At 39.9% G+C, this 18,004-nt stretch overlaps 1 protein-coding gene across 1 annotated transcript in view; it reads left to right on the top strand.

Annotated features, from left to right (window-relative positions):
* Mep1a (meprin A subunit alpha) overlaps window positions 1–7,897 on the top strand; it is a 35,697-nt gene extending 27,800 nt beyond the window's left edge. The window contains exons 12-14 of the mRNA XM_020182539.2: window positions 2,157–2,330; window positions 3,014–3,314; window positions 7,129–7,897. Of these exons, the coding sequence (XP_020038128.1) occupies window positions 2,157–2,330; window positions 3,014–3,314; window positions 7,129–7,285 (632 nt within the window). The 3' untranslated portion in view covers window positions 7,286–7,897. The remainder of the gene's footprint in view (window positions 1–2,156; window positions 2,331–3,013; window positions 3,315–7,128) is intronic.
* Window positions 7,898–18,004: the final 10,107 nt, after the last annotated feature.

Raw genomic sequence — 18,004 nt, 5'->3', positions numbered from 1 at the left:
TGTTCTATAGACATCAAGTAGGTCCATTTGATCTATTGTATATTTTAGATCTAGGATTTCTTTATTGATTTTTTGTTTGGATGACCTATCTATTGTTGATCATGGGGTATTAAAGTTTCCCACAACCACTGTGGTGGAGTTAATATATGCTTTTAGGTCTTTCACGGTATGTTTGATGAAATTGGATGTATTGACATTGGGTGCATACAGGTTGATGATTATTATTTCCTTTTGGTCTATTTCCCCTTTTATTAGTATGGAATGTCCTTCTTTATCTCATTTGATCAATGTAGGTTTGAAGTCTACTTTGTCAGAGATAAGTATTGCTATTCCTGCCTGTTTTTGGGGACCATTGGCTTGGTAAATCTTCTTCCAGCCTTTCATCCTAAGCCTATGCTTATTTCTGTCGGTGAGATGGGTCTCCTGTAAGCAACAAGTTGTTGGATCTTCCTTTTTAATCCATTTCATCAAGCGGTGCCTTTTGATGGGTGAATTAAGTCCGTTAACATTAAGTGTTAGTACTGATAGGTACGTGGTGATTCCTGTCATTTAGTTGTCTTAGTTGTTTGAAGGTTTGATTGTGTGTACCTAAGTTGAGGTTACTCTCTACTGTCTTGCTTTTTCTTTTCCTGTGGTTTGGTGCTGCCTGTCTTTTCATGGTTAAGTTGGGTTTCACTTTCTGTGTGCAGAATCCCTTGAAGAATGTTTTGTAGTGGAGGCTTTGTGGTCACATATTGTTTTAGTTTCTGCTTATCATGGAAGACTTTTATTGCTCCATCTATTTTGAATGATAGTTTTGCTGGGTAGAGTATCCTGGGGTTGAAGTTATTTTCATTCAGTGCCCAGATCTCACCCCATGCTCTTCTTGCTTTTAATGTTTCTGTTGAGAAGTCTGCTGTGATTTTGATGGGTTTACCTTTGTATGTTATTTGTTTTTTCTCTCTTACAGCCTTCAATATTCTTTCCCTAGTTTCTGAACTTGTTGTTTTAATGATGATATGTTGTGGGGTAGTTCTATTTTGATCTGGTCTGTTTGGTGTCCTGGAGGCCTCTTGCATCTGTATGGGAATATCTTTCTCTAGATTTGGGAAATTCTCTGTTATTATTTTGTTGAATATATTATGCATTCCCTTTGCTTGCACCTCTTCTCCTTCTTCAATGCCCATGATTCTCAAGTTTGGTCTTTTGATGGAGTTACTGAGTTCTTGCATTTTCTTTTCACAGGTCTTGAGTTGTTTAATTAATAGTTCTTCAGTTTTTCCTTTAATTACCATTTCATCTTCAAGTTCTGAGATTCTGTCTTCTGTTTGTTCTATTCTGCTGGATTGGCCTTCCGTTTTGTTTTGCAGCTCTGTTTCGTTCTTTTTTCTGAGGTTTTTCTTCTTTAATGTTGTCTATTTTTGTCCTGAGTTCATTTATCTGTTTATTAATCGTGTTCTCTGTTTCACTTTGGTGTTTATACAGTGCTTCTATGATTTCCTTTATTTCTTCTTTTGCTTTTTCAAATTCTCTATTTTTGTTGTCTTGGAATTTCTTGAGTGTCTCCTGTACATTTTGGTTGACCATATCCAGTATCATCTCTATAAAATTCTCATTGATTACCTGTAGTATGTCTTCTTTTAAATTTTTCTTGTGGGCTTCATTGGGTTCTTTGGCATAGTTTATCTTCATTTTGTTGGAGTCTGGATCTGAGTATCTGTTTTCTTCATTTCCCTCTGTTCTTGTACTAATTTTTTGCTGTAGGGAAACTGGTTTCCCTGTTTTTTCTGTCTTCCCATCATTGTCCTTGGTGTTGTTACTGTCCCTGTACTTGTCCACATCTTCCCAAGCAATCTGGGCGTGGGCGACTGGCGTCCTGGGGGCCCTCCTGGTTTCTCCATTTAATGTGAAGTGGAGATGCTTTGCACCGGCTGGAGGTGTGGAGGGGTCAAAGTTTTGCCTCTTCTCAGTGGTTTTGCCTGCAAAGTGTGTCTCCAGCATCTCTCCAAGATTTCACTATAGGAGGCATGCTTTCTGCTTCCTCCCTCTAGCCACCATCTTGGAGTCCCTCTCTTGACTTTTTTTTTAATTAACAAACCCCTATGTGCTCATTAAAGACAAATTGGAAAGTGAAGAATAAAAGATAGCTCAATTTTTTATAACATATATCTTTGCAGCAATAAATGGCTCTATCATCTGGGACAAGCCATCCAGTGTGGGAGTCTATGATAAAGACTGTGATTGTTTTCGAAGCGTTGAATGGGGCTGGAGCCAGGCCATCTCCTACCAACTACTAAAAAGATGGAGTTTCCTTAAAAATGATGATCTCATCATTTTGGTGGACTTTGAAGGTACTTTTTCTGGTCTTCCTGGGTCATTAATTCTAAGCTCACTATGCTCTACTGATTTACATTGATTTTAAAGCAACTGATAGAAAGTGGGGGTCTTTTTTGAGGATGAGGTATAAAAAAAGATACTGTAAAAAAGTCTCATTTTATTTGATTGGTGAAGGACTCACATCTTCATTTTTTAAATACATTTTTAACTGACACAAAAAAATCATACATATTTATGGGGGTACCATGTGATGTGTTGATACATGTTTTCATTGTGTGATGATCAGACCAGGGTAAACATATATATTTTCTCAAACATCTATCATTTTTTGTAGTCAAAACTATAATCCTCAACTGTCCTTGGGAGAAATGAAAATATCATCTTTTTCAAGTGTCATTTTTTTGATAACTTATCAAATATGAATTTGCTGACTTCAGTTTAGTTTCAATCAGCTTATCTATGGTAATGTCATGATTTTTTTTTTCCAAGTTTAAAGGGTAAAGCTGTGACAGGACTACTGTAAAATAAAAACAGCTGGCACCACGAGAATCAACTGGACTCAAAGTTCCTTTTCCATATTACTAGGCAGATGTTGGTGTGGACAGAGTTGGCCCAGGGACCTTTCTCTAAAGTGGATGTTAATCATGATCAGCTATTAATCCAGGATCTTCCTTACCACCTTCTCTATTTCCTGAAGATATCACCCACCTGAGCCAGACTGAAGTTCCTACTCCAGGCAGAAGGCTGACCCCCCAAGGCCTTTTTCTCCAAGGCCAGGAGCACCAGGCCTCAGAAGAAGGCTCAAGAAAGGCCAAGTTAGAAGAAGTCCTACCTGGTACCCAGGACCAGGGGCAGCCCAGCCGACAGAAGCGGTCAGTGGAGAACACAGGCCCTATGGAGGACCACAACTGGCCACAGTACTTCAGAGACCCCTGTGATCCAAACCCTTGCCAAAATGAAGGCATCTGTGTGAATGTGAAGGGCATGGCAAGCTGCAGGTAGGCTCTGTGGCCAGGGGAGCAGGTGGCAGGTTGGCAAATCTAAGCTGAGGGTTTGCTCACCACTGGTAAAGGCACTGTTCGATGGTCCTGGTGATGGCTATATCAGATGGCCAATGGGATGTGGTTTTCTTCAACTCTACAAAGGTGTGCCCTAGCTCAGTTGGCTGACACTGTCAAGGCAGATGAGTCCCAAGTCCCTTGTCTCATTGCTTTCATCCTTTTCTCATCTCTAGGGCATTGTCAACATTATTCTAGATTTACTTCAATTTCTGATCTCATTAGAGTGCTCACAAATGACCCAGGGGCTTTGGTCTAGGGATTTTCTACTCCATGACCTGCAATAGGGGACTCAAGGTCAAGTTTAAATCTTCACTGACTACAGATGTAATCTTAGTTATTTCTTATTAGTAGTAATAGTCAATCTATAGTACACCCATTCTGCTGTATTATTATATTCTCAACAATAGTAATAGGAATATCTTTTTTTTAACTGCTTGCTATGTGTCACTTGTTCTCTTACATGCATGGTCTAAATTTATTCTTACTGTCTCCACTGACATAAGGACTCTTCTTATTCTCAGTTAGTGCATTGAAAAATTGAAGTTTAAAAAGATTGAATCATTTGTCTAAAATTATCCAGATGATAAATGCTGGAGCTGAGACTTGCATGATATACAAGTTGCTATATTTGATTGTTCGTTTTGTAATGTTTGTGTGCATAAAAACCTAAAAGAGTTTCATAGAAAGGATGTAGGTGATGATAAACATCATTGCATTTGACAGAATGACAGCAGATGTAAGAACCATTCTGCCTGTTTCAAAACACCTACATTTCCTTGAGCTCTGTTCAAACTTCACATGTTTCTTCTTTCTTTACTTTTACTTTGAAATAACTTTATGTTTAAAGATATACTGCAAAAATCCTGTGAAGTTCCTTTACACTCTTCAAGAATTTTCCCCTAATGTTAACATCTTACACAACCACAGTACCATTAGCAAAGTCAAAAAATGAACATTGATACAGTGCTATTAACTAGACAGCAAATTTTACACAGAGTTCCCCAGTTTTTCCACAATGTCCGTTTCTGTTCCAAGACCCCATAGTACATTTAGTTTTCATGTTTCCTCCTTCAATCTAGGACAATCCTTTCCTTGTCTTTTATTACCTTGTCACTTTTGAAGAGTACTGGTCAGTTATTTTGTATGTTTTCTCTTAATTTGGATTTGCCCTGTGTTTTCTCATTATTAGGCAGAGGTTATATTTTGGGCAAGAGTAGCAAAGAAATCTCAGTGTGTACTGTGAGTAGTGCATGATGTCCATGGTCAAGGGGGTGTCCACCAGGCTCCCTACTGAAGAGTTACCATTCCCCTCTCTGAAATTGTGTGTTGAGAGAGATCATGCGGCCATCTTGCTCTTTCTCAAATCCTTACCCACTAATTTCAGTGCTCATCAGGAATTCTGCTCATAGCACGCCCACTGTGATCTCCTGGTGGTGATTTCCTGTTTCCTCCACATTCACTAATTGGAATTTTTCTATAAAGAATAACTGTCCCCTCTCTGCTGATTTACTTATTCTTGTAATTACATGATTATTTCACTAAGGAATCATAAATCTATTGCTGTATGGGCTACATTTCAATAATTCTATCATTTGTTTTATTGCTCCTATTGTTGCAGCTTTGGCCTTTGGGTGATCATTCAGGTTGTCTCTTAATTTGTTTCTTTTTTTTTCTTTTATTAATTAATTAATTTCTTGTTATCATATTATAGTTGTACAGGGAATACATTGTGACATTTATATATGTGCTTATAATATATTGTAATTAGATTCACTTCCTCCATCTTTCTCCCTTATTCCTCCTCCTCTCCTTCATAAAGCAGTTTCAAAGGTTTCATTGTTCTATTTTCATACATGGATACAAAATACATCCAACATATTTGCCCTTCTTCACCTTTTCCTTATGCTCTCCCCATTCTCACTGGTACCCACCCTTTGATAAAAATTGTTTTACCTTCTGCTCCTTCGTTTTTTAAAAAACATTTCTGTGAATATATGATAGTTATATAGGGGATTTCATTGTGACACTTCCACATATACATGTTTTATACCCCAAATTGGTTCATCGCCTCCATTATTCTCCTTCCTACCCCATTTCCTTTCCTAAGGTGACTTCAACAGTTTCAACGTTCCATGTTCATACTTGTATAGAAAGTACATCAACCATATTCACCCTCTTTACTCTCTTCATTTAGTCTCCCCCTCCTCCCCTATTACCTGTTTTATATTCCTGTTTATTGTTCAGGTGTTTGTTCATTTCTCAGTGGGGATTTTGCCTTGGTATTTTACCTGTAAATATATTGTGCTTAATTCAGTCTAACCCCCTCTTGTATTCTTTCAACATCACTAGGCTTTCATAAACATGGTGTGAAACTTTCTGATACCAGAGGATGCTCCGGACTCACCTTTTACTTTTTCTACCTGAGTGATGGAACCCATTGTGTTTCTAAGCAGCCTGCAGTTTCCTTTTGTTTGTTTGCTTTCTTGTTCTTGCTGTAGTGGGGATTATACCCAGGGCAAGAGTTCTACCACTTGAACCCTGTCCCCATCCCTTTTGTTTGTATGTTTTTGTTTTTGAGACAGGGTCTGACTAACTTTGCCTGGGTTGGCATCAGACTCATGACCCTCCTGCCTCAGTCTCCTGAGTACTGAGATTACAGGTGTGGGCCTCCACACCCAGCTCTTCTCGTTCTTTTTTTGGGAGAATGCCTACATTGTTTCTTGTGGGGTCTGTAGCTACAAGTCTACACTTCTTAAATTGACAGGTATTTGGAGGTACCCTGACTGGCTTCATCCTTCCCTGGGTAGGGAAGGCCTAGGGTTACAGAAATACTCAGCCAAAGTATTTCTCTCCCAAACACCTGCAGCATGGGGCTTCTAGAATAAACTCTTCTAAAGTAGCATAATGGATGTAATTAAGCTGTTTTTGGATTAGACAGGCTGAGAAAAAAAAATTGAGCAAATTGCTATTACTGATATTAAAGAAGCCAATTCCTAGACTAGAGATGAATCCATTAAAAGGTAAAATAACTTCAGGGATAATAAGAGAAGTTCTTGACTTCTGATCTCTCATCCTGATATAGTGAGTAGACTTTGCAGCAGAGATGTTATTTGGAAGAAAGGCTAGAATTTTAATGGAAGAGAGGAAGCACTACCTAAGATGCCTTGGTTCTGAGATTTGTGGATTTTTATACAAAATAACATTTTAAAAAATCAAAAACTAAGCAATGTTTGATCATTATCTGCCTACAGGTGTCAACTACCTTGACAGGCACAGTGTCCTCCTTATTTCACATGAACTTCGGGTATACCTAACCCTACAGTAACATTTTATGTGATGTTGTCTGGAAGTTTTAAAGTTCTAACTAGTGCACTAAATCAAGGTCTATCTGATTTCTCTGTAGATAATAGTCTGAACCAGTGTCTGGTTATTTATTCTTAAGTGCCCCAAACCTTCCTCTTGAATTCTTGGCAGCCAAGAGTACTGGGTCTGGAGATACACCTCTTGGGATTAAGCTTCAAGTGTAAAACCCTAACCATGTGACCTTGAGCAAGTTATTTAACCTTTCTGAGATTAAATAAGAATGGCCAAATAATGACTTCTACCTCAAAAGGTTGTTGTGTGGTTATGTTAATTGATTGATATAAAGCTCTTAGAACAGGGCCAGGCATGTGCAGCTTCTCAATGATTGTTCACTGGACCTGAGGCCCAGGTCACTTCCACACTCTTCCCTGTGTCCTGTCCCCTCCAGGTGCGTCTCTGGACATGCCTTCTTCTACACGGGGGAGCGCTGTCAAGCCATGCAGGTGCACGGCAGTGTGCTGGGGCTGATGATTGGAGGCACAGCTGGTGTGATCTTCTTGATTTTCACCATTGGCTCCATCATTTTACAAAGGTCAAGGCAGTGACACATCTACTGACATCGGCCAGACTATAGAAGCACCTCCTTCACTCAGACCTTCCTTCTTGTGGCCAGTGCAGTTTGGAACAGTTTTTAATCAGCCTTACTTTGAAAGGCACACCCAGAACCAAGACTTCTAGACTTACCATTTTTCTGCTCCCACATGTTTCTGTTATCCTACTATGTGCTCATAATGTACACAGTGGGACCTGTGACAACACTCATCACACTTAATTATAAATTACTTGTGTAACTGACCATCTCTACCATAGATTATATGGTAGGAACATATTATCCTCATTTTCCATGCTAGCCCCCCTACCTCGAAGTATGCCTGGCTAGTATGTTGAATGAATGAACCAATAAATGAATGAATAAGATATAGAAAACCTCTCTAGTTCAGATTAGATATATATGATGAAATACATACATGGGCATATTAAACCCAAATGTTCATTTTCTTTATCAGACACAGTAGTCTTATTGTTTTTTTTAACATCTTGATTGAGAAATTCAAATGAAGATTTCTTTAGGCAGCTGGGTTTCACAACATTTGCTTTCTTCTTCCTCTGATTCTAAGGAAAAGGCTTTAATAAATTTAATAAAGCTATAATTAGTATTTTCTCTGTGTCCAGCATCATGTATATGTCTGTGTGTTGGGGGTAGGGTGGGAATGTCCAATACCTCTTTTTCAGATTTTTAAATTATATTTTATATGCTATTTGTATGTAAAATGTGTTATATGTATCATATTATATCCATTATATTATCAAATTGAAGGTATCAAATAGAAGTATTTTTAGCTATACTTACTTAGTACCCAAGGAAATAAAATCTAGTTGGGGAAAGAAATGTCCAAAGTGGATCTAGTATAAAAGAAAGCTAAGGTCCTCATCCACAGTCACTGAAGAGCTGGCTCTAGAAGTTTAATAACAGAAGGTTTCCAGTAACCTGACAGACCCAGGCTTTATGTTACCAGGCTTCCTAAACATAGACTTTTTGCTCATTCTGTAGAGTTAGAATGCACTGGAACCAAATATGAAAGATTAAGAAGAGTCCCTTTAATGCAAACATATGAAACAGCTTGTAGCAGGTGACAAAAAGACCATTCCTCTCAATGACTCTCAAATTTGAGGTACAGGTGTAGCCCCTAAAGGACTTGACCCCAGAACCTATAGTTCAAATAGGTCTAGGATGGGGTCTGGGACCTTGAAATTCTAACATGTTCCCAGGTGATTCTGATGTTGTTAGCCTCCTCTATCACACATTGAGAACTGCTCTAATGGACAGAAAATGTTTCTGGAAGCCAGGAGTCCTGGCTGAAGGCTTAAATTGGCCATCCTGCTAGCCATGTAATTTCAGTAAGAAATCACTTAAACTATTCTTGATCTTAGCTTACTAATCTGTCAAATGCAAACACAGTAGACCCTTGGTATCTGCAGGAATCTGATTCCAAGGAGACTGCCACTGAATAAGTACTGTGAATTCTCGTGATGCATAGAATTAAGTACTGTATGTGGATGCTTGATTCATTTTTCCTATATGCTACTCAACTTCCACTAAAAATATGCTACCTTTCAATAAATCTAAAAACATTCCACATTATCTCTTAAATTAAGCACATTATGTGATTTTTTTTTTGGCTTGTGAGGATTACTACAACCTTACCTTGCTTTTGGGGCACTGTTGGCTTTTTAGGAGCCAGATTTTCCAAAACTAAGGGTAGGGAAACACTCAGCAGATCACACAATGATTTAAACACAACTGACAACACAGGACTGACTGAGAGCTTCTCCAGGTCAACTGAGCTATGTAATTCATGTGTGGGAATTAAAATTGTTTAGGTTTGAAATTTCTTTTGACTTTTTAAATTTTTCGATATTTTTTACTGCATTTGGTCAAAATGCATGCCATAAATCATGAATAAGATGAGCTTAGTGTAATAGCTGACTACTCTCTGTTACTCAACTTTACCCTCCACAAGGATGCAATATAATAAAATCACTGAGAGAACAACTGGTCTACTTGAATGAGCCAGTGGAATCATCTATTAAGTGAAGGAGACCCAGGAACAAATAGAGTTCTAGCCTAAGGTTTAGCCCCAAAAGATTGTTCAGTTCATTAAGCCTGCTAAAATATTATATTCATAGTTATTTTGGTAATTCTATTTCATCAATACCAAGATTATGATAAGTATACTTTATACTAATAACAAACCTTTTGTGTGATTTGAGATTGTAATATTTAAAGTTTTGCCCATTATTTCTCAAGGTTTTTGATTAGGATCTTTCAAATGTTAAATAACTATCAACTATAGGAGTGTTCACTTATTTCCTGAATTCTCTGAGTTCTGTACATACTCCACACACTGTAATAGCCATCTTGATGCATTTATAAGCAAACTCCAGTCTAACACCTTCTTCCTCATGCCCCTCCTTTCTGGTGAATTAAAAGAGACAGAATCTCTGGAGGACTCAAGTTCTAGAGAGAAGAGGTGCAAAGGCAGCCACAGAGCCACTTATCTGCTGAATCTGTCATTCTCATTTGACTACAGAAAAGCTTAATAAGGTTAGTGGTTTGGTGAGTGCTATAAAATTGTAGGATAATCTATATCTAACACAATAGTAAAGATATTTCTTACTAGTTTTTCTTTATTCTGAATACCATTTTATGTCAAATTAGTTACCTACTCATGTTTCCAGGTGTTTATGAAGACAGCTAAAACAATTTTTCTATGTTGTTTTAAATATATTTAAAATACATTTGCCTGAAATCTCTATGGAAAATGAATTTTCAAAAAGATGTATTAAGCCAGATATGGTGGTCTATGCCAGTAATCTCAGCTACTTGGAAGGCGTAGTCAGGAGGATGATGCTCCAAGGCTGCTCTGGGCAAAAACCGTAAGACTCCAGGGGCTGGATGTGTGGTTCAAGTGGCACAGCACTTTCCTAAGAAGGGCAAGGCCCTGAGTTCAAACATTACAAACCCCGCCAAAGAAAAAAAAAAAAAAAGCATGAGCTCCTGTCTGAAAAACAAACTAAAAGTGAAGAAAAAAGAACCAGATGTGGCTCAAGTAGGCCTAGCAAGTGCTAGGCAAGTGTGAGGCCCTGAGTTCAATTCCCAGCGCTGCCAAGAAAAAGATGTCCAGTAACTCTACCTTATTTACAGATATATTAAGCATGGTGTTGACCAAATGTGGTCAATAAATAAATGGTCAAAATAAATTTCAAAACCAAAAAATTTAAATTCCATGCATGCATTACACAGCTCAGTTGATGAGGAGAAGCTCACAATCCATCAGCTGTGTTTAAACATTGTGTGACCTGCTGAATGTTTCCTGGGCCTTCATTTTGTGAAAATCTCAAAAAGCAAATAGTGCCCCAAAGGCAAGATAAATGTGATTGTTTAATTTAAATGATAAAGTGAGAATTTTAGATTTGTTGAAAGGCGGCATGTCTTTAGTGGAAGTTAAGCGGCATCATATGAAAATGAATCAAGCATCTGAGTATAGCACTGAACTCTGCGCCCTGAGCATGCGTGGTTTCTCATCAGTGGACAGCTCCCTGGACCATATATCCACAGGGTCTCCTCTATTGTGTTTATCCTACAGCTGTAAAGTACTATTTAGCAAAATTTTGAGAGCCCTAGTGGGTATGGCTGGGAGACCGTGGGGTGGGATACTGGTGACCTCTAATGATTGCCCATGTGAAACAAAATGCTTGACAGGAGGAGGGCAGCTCAACTGTGTGTGTGTGTGTGTGTGTGTGTGTGTGTGTGTGTGTGAGGGGTGGAGCTAACAGTGAAAAAGGAATGAAGACAAGAGCCATGCCTCTCTGCCTTTTCCAGTGTTGTCAGGGCAGGTCCTGGAATTCCATAATGGACTCATCTTGGTCACAGCTTTCCTCAAGTCCAAGACAAATTTAAGACAATTTGACCCATGTGTGACTTACCAACCTTGTGGAAATTGTCGGGAACTTAAGATTTCTATCTTGTGAAGAGAACAAAAGGACAGTCTGAAAGAGAGATCCCCAAGAACGGTCTGAGGAGTGAAAGTTTATCAGCCCCAGGCAAAATGTCACCAACTGCTAATCTCCCTCTTTTCTCTGGAGTAGAATCCTAGAACCCTAGCTGCTCAGATGGCTACCCAGAATATAGTTTTCTGCTAGGTGGGGCAGTGTGGTCAAGTTTGCCTACTAGAGCAGAAACATGGCAACTTTGGGGAAGCTTTCTTCAAAGAGTCGGGGTCACACACCCATGGTCCCTTCCTCTGCCTTCGCCATTGAGAGGGGTGTGATGGTCTGAGTGGGAGCTGCCATGAGGCGACTCTGGGAAAAGAAGATTAAAAAAATAGAAGGGCTCTGGATTCCCAAGGACTACATAGAACCAAGGTATTGCATCAATCTTGAGCTGCTTGTCTGCAGACATTTTGTCCCAAACAAATAAACTTCTATTTTAAGTCAACTATTATTTTGAATCTTTATTAATTACAGGAAACAAACTCTTAACTGGCATGATGGGCACTGCCAGGTCAGTGAGTCCCACTACAGTCACCATGCCTACAGGGTCATCCACACACACAGGCAGATAAAGAGCTGTTCTTCCTTTTGGATCTGTCCGTAGGGCCATAGGCCTCAGAGATCTCTTTCCTTCCAGATTTTTCTTAGAATAAAATAAACAGACAAAGGGAGGCAAAACCACAGAAGGAAGAGGGAGAACTCTGAGAACACTGCTTACAGTCTCTGAACCAGTGCCTCAAGGTGTACCAATCTAGTACCTTCTCCAGTGAGAGGAGCTAACGAGGGCCCATTTTTACTTGAATTGGTTTCATTGTGGTTCTTTCACTTGTAACTGAGAGTATCTTAGCCAATACTACTGCCACAGCACATGAATGATTCATCTATAAAGACAGGAAATAATGGAATTAGTATGAAGATGAAATAAAACTATGCAACATGTACAATTACCAAAGCTGACTTGAGATGCAGACAAAAGAAATGCAATCAGGTTCACTCACTTGTTCTGTGACTTACTTTCATATTCTGGCTTCCTAATAGGTATGATTTAAACTCAAACCTTGGTAAAGTCTTGATTTAGGATGTTATATGCCTTTGAGATTCTTTTCAAAGTCTCCTAATCATGAATTTAAGTGTTAAAATGTGAAGGTGTATGTTTTTTATTCTGAATAGAGATTTTGTCTAAATCTGGGTTCTGTGTGTCCACTCTGAATGGTATAAAATAATAATGGCCAACTTTATTCAACAATAACCATGTGCCAGACACTAGTCTGTGAATTTTTCAAGAATTTCCTGACAACCTGTAGAGGTTGTACCATTATTATTTCCTTTTACGTTGTGGAAATGGAGTCACAAGAGTTACTTTACACAAGGTCACACACCAAGAAGTGGTGGAGCCAGGATTGGAAAGTACACATCCAGCTCTTGAACCCATACCTTTAACCCCCTGTTACACTCCCTAAATGGACTGCCAATCCATGCTAAAGAATAGCCCATGCACCTACCCGGGGACGCGAAGAGTTCAGAGGATTCAAGCAGCAACTCAGCTGCTGTTTCATTCTGCTATCATGGGGGAAATCACAATTTAGCCAAATTTATCAGGACAAATGTTTCAGTCTTCCACTTGCTGTGTTCAAAAGCAGCCTCAAAATCATATTTGGTGTCTGTGAAATCCTATTTTCCTTCTCTGTGACATCCAACACTCTGGGAATGCTTGGTAGATGTTGACAAGAATCAAAATAACACCAATGGCATTGGAACCCCATGGGAAGCTCCTTTGAATAAAGACTAAAAATTAAAATAGCAAGTACAGTGAAGTTTCCCCATATGGACAGATAACTAGGTACATAATTTGAGATCCACAGAAGGAGTCTTTTGCTGCTCTGTCAGACTGATAAAGGAAGCAGGCAGCCTCTTCCCCTTGCCCCTAGGTTAAAATATAAACCAAGATTAAGCTTGGAGAAGCCTTAATCCCTTCACCCTTTCTGCCACCATGGTTCTCCCCCTCTCAGTTTGTGATCTAAGTGCCCTCCCTATCACATAAACCTACTTTTAAGAGAGTAACATCAGGCTGCATGGAGAAACAATACAGTGAGGTGATTACATGAGCGTGTTCTACCTCGGACACTCTGCATCCAATATTTGATTCTAGTAGAACTTGGGCATGTTATCAACTTCTCTGTGATGAGTTTTTTCAACTGAAAAACTGAAGAGAAAAAGAATATTTAGGTTATATGCATCAAGAACTTATCAGCACCAAATACATAGTATGGGCTCAATAAATGTTGGTTAACATGGTTGTATTATCAGCTAATTTCACTTAGAGTAAATTTAAGTTACTCTGTTGCCTCTCCTAAGGGAATTTGGATGTTAAATTTTTATTTCTGTTTGACATTTTGTTTTCTGTTAAAGGAATGTCCTACTTAAGGGAGAAGGTGTGAAAGCTTTTCTGAAGGAGTATGGCCAGCATCCCAAGGCACCACATTCTCCCACATTGGGAATTGTCTGTCTTATTACATAAAGCCCATTCAGCTTGTCCCTCTGTTCCAGTGACCAGCCCTATGGGCAGCTGTCCCTGTTTACTTCTCCTGGTTCTTCTCAGATCATGCTTTGGCAATATGTGCCCAGAGGCTGGATGAGAAACTTACCATCTGGCCTCAGATGCTGGCTGAGCTTTCAGACAGCTCTGGGCAGCTAGAGATTCAATGTGGACCGAAAATCAAAATCCAGCCCAGCCACAGAATTCAATGGATGAGTTAGAAAAGGGACTAGGACCACCCGAGTTAATCCTTTAATAGACGCATTGATAGAAATCATATTCAAGTCCCATGAAACATGGAAGGCACCCATTTTGGTTCCTCACATACCTTCCAGCAGCTATCTGGAAGGCTGGATCAGATCCTTTCTGGGGCTGCCTTAAGCTTTGCTGTCAGTTGCATAAATAAGGTTTAGTCACTAAAGGAAGAAAGAAAAAAGCAGAAGGGAGCTCTTTCTGCTCATATAGCTTTCCTGCAAATGACTGTGCACAAGGAAACTACATGTCTCCTTACCTCTGCATTGCTCTCTGACTTCCTGTTCTCCTGCGAAGATCACTCTGCGGAGGGACAGAGACTCATTCCTGTATTCCTGCTTTCTATCATCCAAAGTGCCTTGACTTTCATTCTATTCATATGACCCAAATGTTTTCACTGCATGTTGTCTTTCGGAAACATTTTTCCCAGGCCTCACACTGTCTTTCTGATGCTCTACCTGAGGAGGACCACGGAGGAGGCACCTCCCCTAATGTCCACCAGGTGGTACTCAAGCTTCAGGAGAAGCAGGCAGACATTTGAGAAGATGCAGTGTTTGGAGGCCAGCTGTCACTCATTAGCCCAGCTGGAGATCCTTGTCAGGACTACTTGGACCAGGCTAGCTGTGAGAAAATTCCGGGGGCATGGGAAATGCTCACAGTTCTGGAAAAATACAGCAAATTGATGTACAATTTTCTTCAGTAAATCAAAGTCAAACACCTCTTCTCACAACCACTGGGGATGGGAGGGGTGCTTGTCAGAATGTAGGACAGAGGATGGTTCTAATCAAAGTTGATTCCGAGAGAGGCAGGGCAGGGCCTAAAGTCATTCTTGGATTTTGTTGCTTTAATGCCTTTGGAAGTGGACTGTAATAGCAATCTTCCATGCCTTGCCCAATCAGTCCCTGTTGCCTTTCATGCCGAGAATAAACCTTTTTTACTGAGCTCTGGGGTGGTTATATTTAGTATTAGACAGGACAACTGTAAATCAGTCATAGGGACTCCACCACCCAGGCTCCCCGCATGCCCACCCCAACATGTGTAAGTGGTCTTTGCAGGTGTCTGGTACAGAGTTGGTTTCAGGGATTGTGCCCAACTGCCTTCCTTCCTTCCTTCCTTCCTTCTTTCCTTCCTTCCTTTGTATGTCCACTCCTATGCTCTGAGACTAGAAAAGTTATGAAATTTGGCTTCTCTCTTCAATGCATTCGGGACCACCAGTTTCCAGGTCCCCCTGTATTCCCCTACAATGCACTAGATGGTGTTCATCTACATGGGATATGGGACTGTATATCCAGCAGTCAAGGAGAATTCCCACCAAACCACACACAAACATTGGAACAGACATCTGTTCATTTCCAAACAATTGGGTCCTGAAAGCTTTACTTCAAGGAGCCCTGTGTAGGCCCAGTGTAAGTTGCTGGATCACCACATGCTGTTTGGAGTGTGGAACATGTAAGGAAAGCTATCAGTTCTGCTGGCCCTGGGCTCAGCTGAGAGCTTCTGGCATTACCATGTCTGGAAAATGGAAGGATTATTCACTGTTTGAAAAATGGGGTTAAATTCTGGTGGATGTGGGGAAGCCTGACACAGCATCAGCAGCATTTGACAAAAGAACAGAAAATATATACAAAGAAAGCCCTACACATTGTAAGGTACTTTATTGTTGTAAGCCTGGAAAGGAAATGTAGCTATAGGCTATACAACTAAGACATGATTTTAAGTCATAATTTCAGAAATCCATGACATCTAATTTCCATGCTGACAACTTTTTTGAACAGACACTTTCTTTAAAACATACATGAAAAAGCTATATCCACTAAGCTCCTGCTTTATTTTGGATACTCAGGGAACCAGACTTTCATTGACTTTCTCTTTGGGATGGAAAGTTACTATTTGACATCACCATCTCATGCCACAATAAAAGGTTTTCCACCAACATGGCATTTCTAGGACCATTCAATTTCCTTTTATCTTCCTAAATGACTGTAACTTCTGCTCTGTTCACCTCAGCATAACTCTTGCATCCTCCCATTTGCTCTTTCTGGTAGCTATAATTTTCTCATCACCAAGTAAAATTTCTTCTGAAACCTACCAGCAGAGACCTCCTGCAGGTTTCTACATAAACTACAGGAGGCAACAACTCCCCACAATATTTCTTCATTTCTGCCTTTAGCAATTGACACTCTAAAAACTCCAGGGGCATTATTTACCTTTCTCTTGATAGAAGCAACAAGAAATGAAGAGGAGGATGGTAGACATGTGACTTATTTGAGAGATGACATGTTATGCTGTGCTTACAATATTGCCAGAGAACACTGCTATGGATTCTTCATGAATCCTCCAAGTTTACAATCTTCAAAGCATTTGTGTAGATCTCTTTGCAAAAAATGCCCCAATGGAAAGTCCCTTAATGCAAGAATATTTGGGCCTGCAGAATCAACTCCACCCACTGAGAGATGTCAGGAGTGTGCGCAGCACAGGGTACTGTGTAAGCAAAGTAACTGCAAGGCTCATTTGGTGCCAATATCACAGTCAAGGTGCTTCCTTCCCTCAGAAGCCTGAGCCAGCAGCCTGTAATCCTACCTGCACTGGAACCCGTGAGTTTACGGCCATCAAAACTCTTGCTTTCATATAGTTCACAGACTCATACACTTTCTTCTACAATTTTGAGTTCTACTGCTTATTTTAGAATATTCTTTGGAAAGGTTAGAGTTGAACTATGTAGTTTGTAAGGGACAGAATACCAGCAAGTGCTTTTCAGTTTTTTGTCTTCATAGCTTTTCTAGAATTTGGATCCAATGCTGGAACTTGAAAGATGGAAGTACATGCTTGCTTGTGTGTGTATATGAGTGCAAGTGTATATGTGTGCACACACATGCAGACGTGCACCAATGTGCTGGAGTGTGAATGTGTACGTTCATACATATATGTGTGTGTGTGTCTGTGGGTTTGTGTGACTGTGTGTGAATGCGTGTGTGTGTGCGCATGTGTGTAAGGAATGAAGGACGGGCTTCTGCTAACCAATGTGGGCAGAGGGCCAGACCCACATCTTACGAATTCCACTAAAGGCTCCTCCTATTGCGGAGGTTCCCTTCATCAGGTCAAACACGATGATTTCCAAGGGATCTCTACTGAAGGGTGCATGTTCAGCGTTTCTCATTCCCCTGCATTTTTGAAAATGACAACCCCAGCCTCCCTGATGCTGTGCCTCCCTCGTGTCCAGATTTCCCTGCTAGCTGGGCAGCAACCCCGGCTCCATGCTCCTTGCTCTAACTTCAGGAACCTAATCAGTCCAAGTCACTCTTTCTCCAATATTTAATTCCAGTTCAGTGGATCCCCAACATGTTTGTCTCCATCTTCTCGGTTCTGAGTTCTGCTCCAAGGTTCATCATTCCCTGGTGAAACTAGTCTACATTTATAGACTAGCAGTCATTTCCTTTTGGAACTTTAAATAATAAACCATTCAGTTGGAACAGAGATGTGGTAGTTCTCAGGCAAACAAGGGAACAGATGGCGATGGCATTTGTGAAAATGACATTCATTGGGTTTAAGCCTTATTAGGACTTGAATCTGGCTCACCTCTGCCCCATCCCTCTTCTTCTCCACAAAGAAGAGAGAGGAAAAAGTAGAATTTAAAATTAAAAATAAAAGAAATTTCAAATTATTAAAATATTAAAATAAAACTCTTTTGAACCTCAGTAAATAAGATGTTGCTGAATCTCAGCCTATTTTGTCCCATCTTCCAGCACATTCAGCCTATCAACTTCGAGGGGCCCCATGGTTTAATTCTCATCTCTCTGAGGTCAGACTTGGGTTTGCAATGTGTGATTCCTCTACTTACAGCACATGGTTAACTCTAACATGAATGCAGTTCTAATAAATATTTGTATTTTTTAATGAAATGCACACACACACACACACACAC

The sequence above is a fragment of the Castor canadensis genome, chromosome 8 (assembly GCF_047511655.1).
Source record: "Castor canadensis chromosome 8, mCasCan1.hap1v2, whole genome shotgun sequence".
NCBI lineage: Eukaryota > Metazoa > Chordata > Mammalia > Rodentia > Castoridae > Castor > Castor canadensis.
Note: the sequence above shows the minus strand (reverse complement) of the source record. Positions and strands in the feature narration are given on the sequence as shown.